Raw genomic sequence first — 16,581 nt, 5'->3', positions numbered from 1 at the left:
CCGGGAAGGTCGCGCGCAGCCGGGGACCGTGCGCGGGCGGGGCTGTGGGCCAGGAGGGCAGCAGAGCCGGCGGTCGGCTTTTCTGAGAGAACAGGAGAGAGCTGTGCTGGCAAGGGTGGGGACTGGGTGACGGCCCCCTCGGCCCAAACACCCCCTCAGAGCCTCCGGCAGCCTCCGCGCTCCCGCCCTCCCCGACCCACGCCCGGGTGCGCCAATCGCTGCTCTGCATCCCGGGCGCTTCCTCGGGTTTCTGCTGATCTTGCAGCGCCCAGGAATGGGCCGAGCGGACCCGCCGCCGCACGCGCCCTGCCGCACTCCGAGCTCCTGAAGGCTCCCGGCGAGCTCCACGCTGGGCTGCGGGGAGCCGAGGGCAGCCGAGGGCCATGTAGATCCAGGCTCTTGCCCGCGCTCCCCTAGTGTTAGGAGGGGGCGACGGAGCTGCCTGTCGTCATTTGCTTCAGAGCTTCGGGAGAGGTGGCCTCTTTCTTTTCCACCCCGCGTCCTCTGGAACTCCCTGCCCCGGAGAGAAGACGGCCTCTCCAGGGTGCTGACAACGGGCGAGAATGGGGTTAGGGAAGGGACATTCCCGCCGTAGCTGCTCAGTAAAGCGACTGTCCAACTGAGCGGCGGAGGACGAGCGGACGACGGCGGCGCGTTTGCCCGGAGCCCCCCTCCGGCTGCTGCTGCGCCTCCCTCCGCTGCTCCTGCCCGGGTGCTGCAAAGGCGACCTGCCGCATTCCGACGGGCTCAACGCCGACTCAGCACCGCCGCTGCGCCAAGCCGGCCGGCCGGCCAGGTAAGGGGCGCCCCAGCTCCGGGGCGACGTGGCCGGGGAGGCCGGGGGTGCGGGGATTGTGCCCGGGACCCGGAGCTACCCTGGCGTCTCTCGGCGCTTTTCCGATCTCGAGTTTAAAGAAGTTATAAACAGATCGGCTGTTGGGCACTGGGGAGAGTGGGATGCAAGAGCCCCAAACTTGGGTTTTCGGGTGTCCGTGTGTGTGTCTGTCTGTGTGCATGTGATAACCCTAGTGAAGTCCAGTGCGTTCTAAAAAGCGAGAGGTCTGTGTTCCTCGGTGTCTGTAGGTCGGTCCCCTCTGAATGCCTCTGATTCTCTACCCCCGTATCACTTTCTATTTCTCTGCAGCGTCCATCGATCGCCCTGGTGGGAGCTTAGAAGGCGGCAGGCGAAGAGGGATAGGAGGGGGTAGAGCCGAGGAGAAGCAGAGGGGGTGGCAGGCGTGGGGATCTGCTGAGCTGGAGCTGCACCCGGTCCTAGGAGGGCTCGCACGGGGGGAGGGGAGGCCGGGGCAACCCCCGGAGCAGCGATGGCCCGGTCCGATAGAACCGTCATGCATTAAGTCACCTCGGAGCCAGAAGGGGAAAAAAAAAAAAAAAAAAAAAAAGCCCAACTCTGGGCCACAAGCTGCACCCGGGGGCCCGCGGGCAAGGGGGATTCCAAACTGAGTGAAAGGCGGGCTGCAGGGGAAGTAGCGAGAAGCGAAATTGCAGAGCGCTGCACCTGCTCGCTTTGAAAGCCCCAGCCCCTGGGCGTGGGGGACACGCGCACTCCGGTGGGGGTGGCGCTCGGGTCCCCCCCCCACCCCTGCCCCTCCTTGCTTCCCACCCCGGGCTCTCTGCTGGCCTCCCGCCCCTGCACCCGGCTTCCAGCATGACGGTGATGTCTGGGGAGAACGTGGACGAGGCCTCGGCCGCCCCCGGCCACCCGCAGGATGGCAGCTACCCCCGGCCGGCCGAGCACGACCAGCACGAGTGCTGCGAGCGCGTGGTGATCAACATCTCCGGGCTGCGCTTCGAGACGCAGCTCAAGACCCTGGCGCAGTTCCCCGACACGCTGCTGGGCAACCCCAAGAAGCGCATGCGCTACTTCGACCCCCTGCGGAACGAGTACTTCTTCGACCGCAACCGGCCCAGCTTCGACGCCATCCTCTACTACTACCAGTCGGGAGGCCGCCTGCGCAGGCCGGTCAACGTGCCCCTGGACATGTTCTCCGAGGAGATCAAGTTTTACGAATTGGGCGAGGAGGCCATGGAGAAGTTCCGCGAGGACGAGGGCTTCATCAAGGAGGAGGAGCGCCCCCTGCCGGACAAGGACTACCAGCGCCAGGTGTGGCTGCTCTTCGAGTACCCCGAGAGCTCGGGGCCCGCCCGGGTCATCGCCATCGTCTCCGTCATGGTCATCCTCATCTCCATCGTCATCTTTTGCCTGGAGACTCTCCCCGAGCTGAAGGATGATAAGGACTTCACGGGCGCCGTCCGCCGCGTGGACAACAGCACGGTCCCCTCCAGCGCCAACATCTTCACCGACCCCTTCTTCATCGTGGAAACCCTGTGCATCATCTGGTTCTCCTTCGAGCTGGTGGTGCGCTTCTTCGCCTGTCCCAGCAAGACGGACTTCTTCAAGAACATCATGAACTTCATCGACATCGTGGCCATCATCCCCTATTTCATCACCCTGGGGACCGAGGTGGCTGAGCAGGAGGGAAACCAGAAGGGCGAGCAGGCCACTTCGCTGGCCATCCTCAGGGTCATCCGGTTGGTGAGGGTGTTTAGAATCTTCAAACTGTCCCGCCACTCCAAGGGCCTGCAGATCCTGGGCCAGACCCTCAAGGCCAGTATGAGAGAGCTAGGGCTGCTCATCTTCTTCCTCTTCATCGGGGTCATACTGTTTTCTAGCGCAGTGTACTTTGCCGAGGCTGAGGAAGCTGAGTCGCACTTCTCCAGTATCCCCGATGCTTTCTGGTGGGCGGTGGTGTCCATGACCACCGTAGGATACGGTGACATGTACCCTGTGACAATTGGAGGCAAGATCGTGGGCTCCTTGTGTGCCATCGCTGGTGTGCTGACAATTGCCCTGCCCGTACCTGTCATTGTGTCCAATTTCAACTATTTCTACCACCGAGAAACTGAGGGGGAAGAGCAGGCTCAGCTGCTCCACGTTAGTTCCCCTAATTTAGCCTCTGACAGTGACCTCAGTCGCCGCAGTTCCTCTGCTATGAGCAAGTCTGAGTACATGGAGATCGAAGAGGACATGAATAATAGCATAGCCCATTATAGGCAGACCAATATCAGAACTGGCAACTGCACCACAGCTAACCAAAACTGCGTTAATAAGAGCAAGCTACTGACCGATGTTTAAAAAAAAAAAAAATTAACAGAAAAGCCTCACTTAGCAGCTCAAAAGACTAAAAACACAAACGGAGACCCTAGTGACTCATGTCATACTTTGTAGATACTTTACTGAATAGCCTTGAATGCTCTACTTAACTGTCAATGCATTGTTGCATTGTGGATTTGGGGAGTAGAGAGCCAGAAGCTCTCAAGTACCATGAAAAAAGAAACTATTTTCATTTTGTTAAAAAATGGGAAAAGAAAGAGTATTTTCTAAAACTGGCTTTAAAAAATTCAGTCCACGAACTAGTCTAGGTAAAATAAAATTCTCATGCTTCCCCACCCTGAAACAGTTTTAATCCTTTGGCTTCTTTAACTTTTTTTTTTTATTTTTAATTGAAAACCAAATGATCACTTAGAAATCTCAAATTAAACTTTGCATGGGACTCCAACATAAAACTCTGCAAACTGTACAGCACATTTATGACAGTGCATCAGATGTGTTATATGTAACATGATATACCAGACAAAATGGGCAATGAGCAAACGTTTTTATTTTAATCAACTGAACTGCATATTACAATGTAAAAAAAAAAAAAATTACTTACGATCGGTTTACAAAGCATCCTATAAATCTGATACTGGTTCTGATCTGTAGGGATTTTCCCTCTGTTCCATTCTCGTTCTAACCTAAACTATATTCTAAGAAAAAGATAACTGAATTAAATTAATCGATTCATCTGCAGTGCTGCTAAGTTTTCTCAACTGTAGATGAGCCCAGTACAAGTCTTTTCTCACCAGTCCTGCACCCTGATCCCTGGCCTTCAGAACTGGATGTGAAATCTTAGCCTCCTTATTGCAAGAGAGCACAAATGAAGTTAAATGTAAGCATGTTTGAATCTGACAACACTTATTTTGTAATCGCATGCTGAGAACGTTAACCCAGACAATAGGGGATAAGCTTACGTTGAAATTGACTCTCCTAAAAATCGATCCTTTTTCATTTGCATTCACCAAAAGTGCACTCCTTCATTTATTAACTATTTTATTAGTAAGTAAAGTACTGTATTTAAGTGCATATGTTACTCAGATGGGAACAATAACTTTTTGGAGCTCAAAGCATGTTCTCTTATTCAGTATTATGGCCTATTTGACTAAGATGTACCTTGAATTAATTAGTGCATGATTTCAGTAATAAAAATTTAAAAAATAATAAAAACTACAAGTCTGTGGGATGAAAGGCCCAAAAGAAATAATGGGGGGTGGGTGTTGGGGGGGGGCGCTCAGTCAATTTTCCTGCCTTTGCTCAGGGAAATGTCAAGTTTCTGTGCAGGTGTAAGGAGAGAGGACCAATATGCCCAACCCTTAAAGGGAAGCTATGTGGAAAACTAAATAAGTCATCAAGGTATATATAGAAACTCCTAAGAACACATATTCTTTCTAGCTGAAGATAAACAAACAAACAAACAAACAAACAAAAGGTGCAATACTGCATGTTTTTTGGTGCATTCTTAGGTGTAAATGAAAATGTTTATCTATTGTATGCATCCAAAGCAGAGCTGATTTCTTTTTGCAGTCATGACTTGAAGTCTGTAGAGACTTCGGCCCTCCCCTTGAGGCTCCCTGAAGAAACTCAACCAATTGATTTAATAGTTGCTTAGTGCCTTTATCTTGTACCCACAGTGAACTGCAGAAAGTGCCTCCATAACATAGGTAAGAAGTAAAGTAACAAGAGGGAAGAAGGGTTGGGGCACAGATATTTTGCTTTTCTTTTTCCATCCTTGCTCTCTCACTTCACCATTGTGCGAAGACCACACCACCCTAAACCCTGGAGAGGAGAGACCCAGGAGGTTGGTGTCTCTCTGGCCATCCACGGGACCTGGTACCTTGCCAGCCTGATGCTGGATGTGGACAAAGACCCATCTTTGAACTGGACACAAACCATGAACTAGTTTCTTTCTCTTCTCCACCAGAAGCCAAGATAAACTTTTTGGGAATTTGTTTCCTATGGAGGGCCACTCTGGACATTCAAGTCTTCCTCAGGTCCAGTGTCGTGTTCCTGGCACATTTCCTTATTCTTTCTTTGTTAGCAACAGGACTTTGCAAATCTCTGCTCATTGACCTTTTCAGGCATCGTTGTGGATGTGGGAACACTCAGTTCATAGTCACCTTTCTTAGGCCTTCCTTCTTGGCCCACCCTCTTCAGGTGATCACATTCTCCTGTGATCTTCCCACCTGACAGTCACTTCACAGGCTGAGTATCTAACTTCAGCGTTCCCAGTTCCTGAGCCCAGAGAATGGGGGACCCTGTGTCCAGCTGAGAGAGAGCCATGTAACAGAGGCCTCTGGAGCCCAGCAGCCATCCCCCAACGTGGAGGCACTCACAGCAGCCTTTTTAAGGACACCAAGCTGGGGAATCTTCATTCTGCACTTAGCACGTGGCTGCCTGCTGCTGACCACCTGCCATTCCTGCCTGGCTTCTTCTGGAAATCTTCTGTGTGACTTTCATCCCTTTCCCCATCCTATCCTAGAACTAGGAGTGAGGCGCTCAACCAAGAAACCAGAGTTACACCCAGGCTGGCTGACTTGATCAAAAGAAAGAAGGTGAATATGTTATTTTCCTGTGCAACGTTTGTGAATCTGTAAGACAAACACAGCACACATCACGGAAGATGAGGGCCAAGAACTGCTCAACCGTCTGACTACAGGGCATTAAACCCTCCCCTGTGATGCTTCCTTCTCCTTTAAACCTTGACTCATCCTGGCTATTCTTCTTCTACTTGCTTAAAAGTCCCCAGTCAGGAAAGAAAATGCCAACCTCTCCCAAATCCCTGGGGAAACCTTGATCTTTTATTTTGACTTTGAGGTCTAGGACAGACAGAACTTGAAACACTGCACTCTGTCAACAGCAATAATCCAGTCAGTACTGTGGGATGGATGGGTGAGAGGATGAGAAAGTGGGACCAAGACTAAGACTGACTTTGGCTCCTCGGGTTATACTTCTCGTAATTATATCCTGGACTAGTTGATTCTTCTGCATGTGATACAGAAAAAACTGCTGCATGTGGTGAGCCTGTCAGTCTGGGATTGGAGATGAGTTGTTGTCATGAACTTGGGATGGTATGGGGAAAATGAATGCCACTATCCACCTGTAGCTCATTGCTATGAATTCAGTAATGGAGCACAGCAATTATCTGTGTAGCATAGGCATGCGACGTTTGACAAAGCTCCTACCCCTTGCACTGTAATATGCTGAAATGTCTTTGTAGACCTGAAGGTGCACTTAACAAAACTGCCTATTAAGGAATGGCAATCTTTTGGCTTACTTATTTACACTTGTTTTGTCAGGCTTTTTATCTTTTCATTCCCTCCTAGGTATTGAGCTTTAAACAGCTCATGTCCTGAATTCTTGTTTTCTCCTGAAGGAGAAGACTTCTGATGTGCTGATAGCCATAGCTCAGCCCTTCCTGTGTATCGGAGCCCTAGTTCAATAGGGTGGCCGTGGGAGGGTTGGATCACACCAGGGCTGTTAGCCATCCCAGAATCTCTGAAGTGGTTAACTCACCTCAAGTGATCTGAATCAGAGACCAAAGACATTAACTTCCTCTGTCCTCGGATTTATAGAAGACAGGAAAGGTTTTTCTTTCTGTATCCTCCCTTTCCCATCTGTGCCCAGCTGCCCCTTACTCCCTCTTGAGACTTGAGTTCTGACTAGATAAATCAGTTCTTTGGGAGTGTGTTGGTGGGTTAGCCTAGCAAAATCAGATAACCCAATAGCAAGTTCTCCTGGATTGTGGCCGGTGGACAGTCATTTCTCTAAAATGAAATTGTATGATAGGTTTAGATTCCACTACGGTGGAACTAAAGCACAGATGATGTCAAAATCTTGATTCACTTGAGAACTTTTTCTTAAAAAGCACACACACATGTAAATGGTAAATGAGGAATAAATTTCATTAAGTGGAAATTTGGTTTTGGTTTAGTCCATAAAGGGGCCTTCTCCATTTATGTATAGTTAACAAATTTTTCAAATTAGTTAACATCTAAAAGAGTCAGTGAAAATAGTTTTCTAACCCTCCCATTTATTATAGGAGACCTCAAAACACATGCTTTTTAACAATTTTAAATTTTAGTTCCTTGTTTGGTAGATTGGATTGAACAGAAAGGAGAAAGAACATTAGCAGAAGGCAATTCCCCATTTTCTTCCAGGAATGACTTATTCCTGGGAGTGGTGAGAATTGGTGGGTGGTAACCATCCATAGCATAAAATTGTTAGAAAGAATACAAACTGCCAAACAACCATTTTATCTTCCAGCTTTTCCAAGCAAGAATGAAGTCTTTTGATGTTTATGTTCATTTTAAGAAGACAAATAAACTGAAATTTTAAGACCATACACAACCCAAGTTGAACTGCGATCTCAGGAGATGGCCTCTCAACTACTATGGTGTATTAGTAATTGTATTTATTTCATGGAATTTCAGGGTGTATGTGAACATGTCTAGCACGACTCAGGTAAATCTTAAAAGAATGTACATTACTTATCATTTTTGTAAAGAAGCAGAAAGGAGCTGTATTGTTAACCAAAACTGTTCCATTACCTTGGGTCACTGTGCAAACTCATTCAGGGTATAGATGTAGGTTTAGCAGCCTTAGAATCAAATTCCAGTCTCTTTGCTCAGGCAAAATTACCATGGGTTTTTTTGAGAAGTCTAGTGTATATGTAAGGGGTGAGGCCCTGCTAACCTCAGGACTATTAGTTTTAAAGAGATTAACCCTAGTCACAGTGATGTTCATTTAGGAGCTAACTAGGAGTTTACTTTTTATGATGTGAGACTTTAAAGAATATAGAAAAATTTTGTACCACGATCAGAGTAGAAGAAGAAATGGTGTCAGGAAAGAAAACACAACAAGAAATCCCTTGCAAAATATTCCAGGTCAAAAGTTGTCTCTTCTCCAAAACTTGCAGAAGCACCTTATTCTCTTCAGTGCACTGTTTTGGGACTGTTTATGCAGCAGCTATAAGCAGACAACATGACATACCTCTGATATTAAAGATAAAGTATTACTGAGGTTAAACATAAAAATTGAGTAGTATTAATTTAAAGTGCACCATCAGGACAACAAACCATTTAAGCTGAAAAAGCACTATCTAGTTTCTTGACTTTGCCAGTTGCTTACACATTGAGTTAAGGATGTGTCTCATTTTCACCTTCTGTGCATCTCCCTGCCCTAACCGTCCAATGTGTCAGGTCGAGGACATTGAATGTTATGAATTGAGAACCTAATTGATGCGCATAGTTTTCATCTATGCAATTTTACTTGCTTCTGTCACTTTATGATCTGTTCATATTTGGCATCAATTAAAGATAATTTTTAAGGATCTTATCAAGGGATTTCTTATTTGCCTCTTGTTTAACTGGTCTGGGACGCTCTCCTCACACCCTGTACTGTGGAGTTCCTTTAAATAACACATCCAAGATAAAAATCACGAAGCAGGCTTGCTTCCTTCAGAACTCACGGACTGTTTCTGCTATCCAAGGAAATACACTGTGGTTGAATTTTGATGATAAATTCACAGTTTGGTCTCAGGTATTTTGGCCTGTGAAAGCAATGGGGGGATCGAAAGCTTTGAAAAGGAAAAAGGAAATGAGGCTCAAGGGAGTAAAGTAATTGGTCATCTTCGCTTACACTGTTTCTGATTTGAAACTGTATTTTTCATGCACAGTCTGAGAAGCTTTGCAGGAAGGACTGTGTGTGATTGTGTGCACGTGCATGCACAAGAGTGCTGTGGTCTGGCATCAAATGGCTTGGTCGGTACAATATGGTATTAGAAATGATTATTGTGTGGAAAAATAAAGTCCTTCCTAGCTGTTCTTTACATAGGCTTTGCCACCTAGTTCTATGTGTGGTTACCAGGTTTATTATCCTGTGTTGATTTTTTTAATAATTCATTGCATTTCCTTTTGATTCTTCCTGAGATTTAGATCCTCCCTTTTCTTCCTTGTGAATATTCCGTTTTATACAAGCTCCTGCATGTCAGAGCAAACAGGGTTACCTGCTTCAGGACAAGTGTCTGGTACATGCCAAGTGCACTGGGTGGCTGGTGCATCATCAGAGAGTTGTACTGCATTGTGATAGGTTCAATTTGTAAGATTTGGAGATGAATCTTGCTTTTGCTGTTGAAGTTGCTACTCAAAGTAGATCACAAGGCTGGGAATGCTGCCCATAATTTTTCTGTTGTGGTCAGAAAACAGGCCAGGCTAAGCTCTGACAGAAGGTGAGAGAGAGCTAGAACCACACCAACAGCAGCGGGCACACAAAGCAGTAGGTTCACAATCCCAAGTGTGATTCTCAGAGCTCAGCCTCGCAATCGTCTTCTTGAAGCAGAGGCTGACAGAACCTGATAGATGCCAGGGGCAGGGCTACCACTGGAAGCTTTGTGGCTTACACAGCTTCAAAAAGAAGTCAAGCCAGTTTTAAGGGAGGCCAATCAGAGGAGTCCCGAACTAGTAGAGCAGATGCAATCTACTCCCAGAACACTCTTCCTCTGGGTTGGGAAGCTGCCTGCTGCAGTCTGTCCAGATTTCTGGAGTCTCACTGGGCTTGAGTGTGGAGGAAGGGGCAGTCCTGAGGCTGAGCAGAGGGGCCTGGCTGCAAAGCCCTGTGCAGATGTGATGGCATGGTCAGGCTGCACAACTGGACAGCAGCCATCTGAACCAGCTTAGAAACAGGTCATTGAAAATATCCTATTTAATTAATTGAAGCTATTTGACATATTCATAAGAAAGAGAGAACATTGACCCACCATTGCATTTATTCACCCCAATTTTAGAGACAGAAAAATGTTAAAAAAAAAAAAAAGAATCTTAGAATTAATGAACTACAGTGATTCTCATGTATCTTCCCTTTTGTCTTCTGGTGTGATAAAAGGTTTGAATTCTGTATCCTGTAAATTTGGCAGTTTCCTTCAGACGTGAACCCTGGCCTTTCAGTCTTCTGTTAACTGTGTTTTTATCCCACAGTATGGTTGCTTAGTCCTGCCCCTAACCCAGGCTTTGTGCTAGCATTGCAGATGTGTTAGTTAACAAAGTGATGTGCTCCAGAGATCATTTACCCAGTGAGGGCCTTAGACTTAGCTATGATGTATGAAAAGAGGTTTGGTCTTGCTGGTCTTCCCTTGTCCCTTAATAGTACGCCCTCTGTCACAGACCTTCAGAATCTTCGGCAGCCCTTGGCTTTTCAAGTTAAAGGCAATCTGACACACTCGTTCCCAGTAAGGTGCTAATAGCAACACTTCCCGTTTGTATAGCTCTCCTTTGCAATTTTCAAATCACTCCCACATTAATTATATTGCCTTATTCTACTTGGTGAATTAGGTAGGGCTGATACTGGTATCTGTATTTTATGGGTGAGGGGACCTGCCCAAGGTTGCTGGGTGGAGGGAGCAGGCCTAGGCATGTTGATGATTTCACAGCTCATGTCTGGAGCGTAATAGAGACTCTCCATGTTTATTGAGCTGATGGAATGCTGTAAAGTGTCATGTCACATGTTAAAGAAAGACCAGTGGACTTTGTGTGGGTAATTAGCCTCTTTGAGCCTTTCAATCACACATTTTTGAAATAGAAATGCAGTATCTCATAAGGTTATGTGGATTAAATGAGATAATATGGGTCATGTGTTTGGTAAATTCTAATGTGTTGTGTAAATGTGAAGTATTAATGGATGATTATTAATTATAACGATAAAGAGTAGAGCAGGAGGAGGCAGCACTGGGTCATATTTCGCCAGAGGAGGAGCTGCATTTTAAAGGAAGTCTCCAGGGAGATAAGATTCTTAATTCAAAGGATTGACTGTATGATGGTGGAATTTGAAGACTTGGGGGTGGAGATGTTTTCAGTAGGAACCTTCTGCACATGTTGCCCATAACACCAGGCCTGCTGCTGCCCCACAGAGTGCCAAGCCATTCTTTCTAGTCTTGTTCCTCCCTTGCCTTGTGACATTAATACTATTTTACATCTTCAGACCTCAAATATCAAGGGTAGACTCTGCCTTGCAATATGTTGAGAAACCAGAAGTTATCTTGAATGAATGTATCATTTCTGATCGCCTCATTTCCCTCATGTGCAAAAAATTGTCGGATTTGATTTTTTTCCTTCCACTTGTGAATATTGAAAAATAAAGCAAGATGTTGTTTGGGAAGTTTGAGAGACATTTTATAAATACGAAAAAAGCTATTCTCAACTGTTCTTGCTGAAAACGAAACAACCCTTACAAGCATATATGAGTCTTTTCTTCAATAACACCTACTTCAAAGATGCTTATAAAAATTTATAAATTATAGTATCTCTACAGTGGTTTAGCCCTTCCTTCTAAAACTAATAGGACTTAAACAGCAGTAAAACTTTCAACTGCTTTCTTTAAGGATTTTTACTATAACTAAGAAGTTGAGTATCTGTTAGAATCTTTGGTTCATGAAACATTTTTCTAGAGAATAGTATCTAGGGGCTAGATTGAGTTCTTTAACCGATTAATGATTTTTAAAAATACATTTTAGTGGTATGTCTGTGTTTGCTGTAATAGATAACATGTATCACTTTCAATTTCCAGCGCTGAGCATTAAATGCATTTTAGGAACATTCTCACAGAAACTAATTCCAGTTGAAAGTTATTTTTTCAGAATTGAAATCAGAGGGTGATCAGTGAGCAGGGGCTTGCGTTTAGGATAATTATGTTTTGAGCTCAGGGATAAATCCAACTTTTATTAAAAATTTTTATTCCTCAATATAGTGAATTAAGAGTATTTGAAAATCCAAGATACTTCATCTCTACAGTGATGATTTCTTTCTTGCTTTTTTTTCTTTTTTTGGCATTTCATGCAATATCGTTATTTTACTAATTCAGAAAGAAAGCAATTTTGTTTTATGTGAGCTTCAAAGGGAACTTTTCTGAGGCTAAGTTTCACTGTACAGTATGTTCCTTGTTCATTAAAATGTTTTTTAATCTTAGAGAAATTTGTGTATATGTCAGCTCTAAAAGACGGAACACCCACCTCAGTGTTTAAAGTTTGCGGGATGTTAGTTTACTGTTCAAGGACATTTCTAGTGAAGATAGAATAACTGTCTTTTAAATTTCCACAAGATGAAGATCACATTTGTTGGCATTTAAAAAATAATGCTAAGTTTTAATGGATGAAAATGAGTACTCAAAACATTATGTAACCACTGTGTTGGTATGTCAAAAACAAAATTGAACACATAATGATCAGTGTGTTGGAAGAAAATTGTCCACAGCAAGAATTTCCAAGGAGTACGTTAGAGCAGAGTATTTTAAGCCCGAGACCCCCGTTGGGTATAAAACAAGGTCAAAAGGAAGTTGTTTAGCATGTAAAAATCAAATACTTGATTTTAATTTTATTTCTCAAGAGTTTGCAGCAAGAATATGATGGTAGAAAGGGAATGATGTTTACCTGCCTGAAGGTGGGAAGTTTGGCCAGGACAACTTCCAAGCCTCTAGTTTTAAGAGGGATGATTAGGAAATGGGCTGACATTGGGAGATTTGAGCTCCTGCTCTCCTGCTCAGCAGTGTGCAGAATATCAAGTTTCTCATTACTTACTCGCAGTTGTTATGTTGACTAAGATAATGACTCATCACTTACTGTCTTTTAATGTCAACTGATGGACTGTTAAGCTGTTTTAAAAAAGCCTTATAAATCGTCTTCTTATAAGTAAATTTAGTGTGCTCAATGGTCAATCAAATTGTGATGGAAATTGTTGTTGGGCTCTGGACTCAATTATACAGGAAGTTTGCTGGTTTTCAGTAAGATAGACCCTTAGTTATCACAGATTATGTAGATATAGTCTTACAGGGAGGAAGAGGTATACGTTAGATGATTTTAAGGTGTGATCTTGGGAAGCCTTAGAATTCTAGTGTTCAACACTAAACAGCAATATTTTATTTCTCTCAAATCTGTATACTGACCTAAAGGGAAAATGATTAAAGATTATTTTTAAAAGACAGCATCTTGTAAGGGCTATCAGTGAGGATAATCATGCTTTGTTTAAATGCATTTTCTTTATGCCCGATGATTATATTAGGTGCAATCTCCATCACTCACGTAAGTTATACAATTACTCTGTGAACAAAAATTCTGAGTTTATCAGCCTATTCTAGCAATTCCCCACTTCTCTGGCTGGGCTGACGTTTAACCTTCATTACATTGGGTTCACTTCTCCAATTCAGAAAACACAGTAGTTGAGACGGTCAACAAGAACGCTTGTCCCCCTTGTTTTCTCCCTTGGGGACGAACCCTTATTGCTTTTCACTCTGACGGGGATTGTAATTTTAATCAAAAGAGTTCATTGAGAATTGAGTTATTTTCAAGACCTGCAGCCTGAACATTTCCAGAGAATGTATTTCTTCATCCACTCTGCTTAACACTGGATTGTCGCATTTTTCACATGTATCCCTGCTTCCTTCAGAGGTCAGAAGCTGGCAGTTAATTTTCCTAGAAAACTGTTGTACGTATTCTTAGACCATCTGAGATTGGATTTGTTAGAGCATCGTCTTTTGGATTGCTGGGTGTATACATTCTAATATTTCTTGAGAATTTTAAAAGTTGTTTATATATGTGCCTTTCAAGAGTGAAAGTGGGAAAGGGGATGTGGGCACTTAACTTGAAGATGGAGAAATGGGACTCTAAAAATAAGTGTCGGTTTAGAAGCCTCTAGCATTGGGAATTATATTCCTAGTATATTTTGTCTCTTGCTTATGCTTTAAATGCCTATACATCACTTATTTGCAAGCCCTGATGCCTGTATCTCCAGGAAAATGCTTATCCCCAGCCCCAGCTCATGGATACGCATGTGTACACATCTATACACACAAAAACGCACACATGCATAGACACACCCCTACACTCTGACCTCTACTCTCTACCTGTTCATGCACCTGAAGGTATCACCTGTGCAGCAGGGCAGGTATGTGCTAGCCCCACTGGGATAGTAGTTCGGGTTGAAACTAAACCACCCCCTTTTAATTAAACAAAACAATTCATAAAGATATAAAGATGAAATTTTTCATTTTGCAATTAAAGAAACTGCCATCCAAATGAAAGAAACAAAACAAAACAAAACAGCAGAAGTTGAGGATGCAGGATATTTTCCTTCAGGCTCTGAGTGCTCACCACAGTCAGTGTGGTGAGGGTCGCTCTGACTCTTCCCTGCTCTACCTGCTCCTGGAACAGCCTGAGCACACGGTGACAGACAGTGAGCCTAGGTGGACAATCTGTATGTGGAAACTGATAAGGCTGGGGATGTGGCCATAATGGTCTATGCCTGCCTGGGACATTTCCTTCTACTTTGTTAAAGTAAGAAAGTGTATACTTTTCTGTCATTGAGTCTGTTGAGGAAGTGACATTCTTAAATAGGACACTAAGCCTAAAACTTTAAGTTGACACACTGGATTTGCAGAATTTGGGTTTGTGGGTTGATTGCATGTCTCTCTACTACTCCAAGACTTTGTATGCTGGCTTACAAATACAGGTGATAACAAGAGTATCTGTCTCAGGAGCGCTGTTTGGCTGAATCATTAATGCTGGACTATCTTGATACTTTTTGAAAACAGGTGCTTTACCAACACAAAGTCCAGCAACACTCCTCAGGTTTGGATGAATGGACGACTTGTCAGAAATGAATGAAAATTTATGGGATATAATATTCTCAAGGCATGCAGTTTTAGTATCATTTAAATTGATGCCTCACTAAGTTTGAGCCCTCTAATTTTCTTTAAACTCTAAATTTTCAGACCACAGAAAAAGTATATTTAGGTAAAGGGAAGTGTAATAAGTGTTCCTTTTATATCTTTTACAATTTATGAAGAACTTCCGCATACATTATCGTATTTGACCCTCACACTAGTCTTGAGGTGGCAGGTAAGGTATTTCTTTCCAGGTGCAGATTGAGGTCCCTGGGAAGCTGACTCGGAGGTGGAGATGACGTACAGGAAGATTATCAGGGAGCGGGGAGAACAGAAAGCAGGGATGCACAGAAGGAGGAGGCGGGCTGCAACGCAGTCATACAGAGGCCCAGCAGTCCCTGTGGGAGCTCTGAAGCCGGGGTGGTCCTTCTGCATTGCCCTGGGTGGCAGCATGGGTGCCTGGCCTTTAGTTAGACTCCCTCATTGATCCATCTTTGGGTGCAGTTGCCCTGGGAAGGAATGTGCCCTTGTCTTGTCAGAGGCAATTCCCAAAGAGAGCTGATGGCTGAGGGCACTTCCAGTGCTGGGGGGATAAGTTCTCCAGGTGTGAAGGGGGCTCTGATGCACCCACAGAGGGGGTGGAGGGGGTAATATGTGGCTTGTATGTGGCCAGAGGGAAGACACAAAGAGGGAGAAAGATGAACAATAAAGCAGAGGGCACATTCAGAAGTAGGCTCGTCAGCTTCTAATAATCAAGAGTTGACTGTAGTTTATAGATCGCCTTGTTAAATGGACAGAGTGCTCTGAGGCCCCTAGAGATGCTCCTTTCTAATGCACACTAGAAGGCATCCTCCAGACGAGTCTGAGCGCTCCTGTATGGATTGGGTTCAATTATTAATCAGATATGATGGTGATGCTGGCTAATGCTGCCTAATGGCACAGGCCGGGTGATTGTGCCCCTTGGTAATGCATGTTCAGAGCACAGGTGGGATGGAATCGATGTGGTCTGCTCCTCGCTTCGTCTGGATACCTCTGTGGTGTAATGCTTTGAGGTCCCAGTGAAACAGACCAAACCACTTGTGTGACTTGATGCCTCTGTAGAACATCAGCATGTCCTCTTAATCTGTCACATGGATGATATAGAAGTGTGTGGAAGGGAGCTGGGGGGAAGGGGCTTTTAAAAGCAAATTCTCAGCCCTGTGGCATTATCACCATGTCCCTAAGTGTTTTTGTGGCCAATTTAGAACTACTCGGTATGGAATTCAGACACCTGCATCTTCATTAAGAGAGTGAGCTTGGCATTTGGTCCAGAAGTGACAGTTATTTAGATTTTTCATCTGAAAGCAGACCTCAGGGGAACTAATTGTTTGGGCAGCTTTGCACTTGGATCTGAAAAAAACCTGCAGCCTATGTGATTAGTGGTGATTCCTCTTACTCTGTATCTCCGAATTGCTAGAAGGAAATTTTCATTTTGCTAAAAAGTTCAGCTTGTTCCATCAGAAACAGATCTAGGTCCAGAGTAGATCTGAAACTATTCAAAGAACAAAGATGATTCCCCAAACTTCTGCCATTGTGTAGAATTGAATTTAAGTTGTGTTGGAATCTAGATTTTACATTTCAAATCCCAAACCTCACCATTTTAATACTTGAAATTTGGAATAAAATGCCAACTTCTTCTGGCTTAGGTAGAAAATCATATAAGCTCATGAATCCCTGCAGTTTATACGCTAACCATTTTAAGAAGTATAATTGGATTA

At 44.5% G+C, this 16,581-nt stretch overlaps 1 protein-coding gene across 1 annotated transcript; it reads left to right on the top strand.

Moving 5' to 3' along the window:
• Positions 1–1,669: 1,669 nt before the first annotated feature.
• KCNA1 (potassium voltage-gated channel subfamily A member 1) lies at positions 1,670–3,157 on the top strand. The gene has a single exon (XM_063114033.1). The coding sequence runs from the start codon at positions 1,670–1,672 to the stop codon at positions 3,155–3,157; it is 1,488 nt and encodes a 495-aa protein (XP_062970103.1).
• The last annotated feature ends 13,424 nt before the right edge of the window (positions 3,158–16,581 follow it).

The sequence above is a fragment of the Cynocephalus volans genome, chromosome 1 (assembly GCF_027409185.1).
Source record: "Cynocephalus volans isolate mCynVol1 chromosome 1, mCynVol1.pri, whole genome shotgun sequence".
NCBI lineage: Eukaryota > Metazoa > Chordata > Mammalia > Dermoptera > Cynocephalidae > Cynocephalus > Cynocephalus volans.
Note: the sequence above shows the minus strand (reverse complement) of the source record. Positions and strands in the feature narration are given on the sequence as shown.

Bases quoted from the DNA above. Each gene is read 5' to 3' on its own strand.
- KCNA1 (XM_063114033.1), top strand. From the start codon at position 1,670: ATGACGGTGATGTCTGGGGAGAACGTGGACGAGGCCTCGGCCGCCCCC.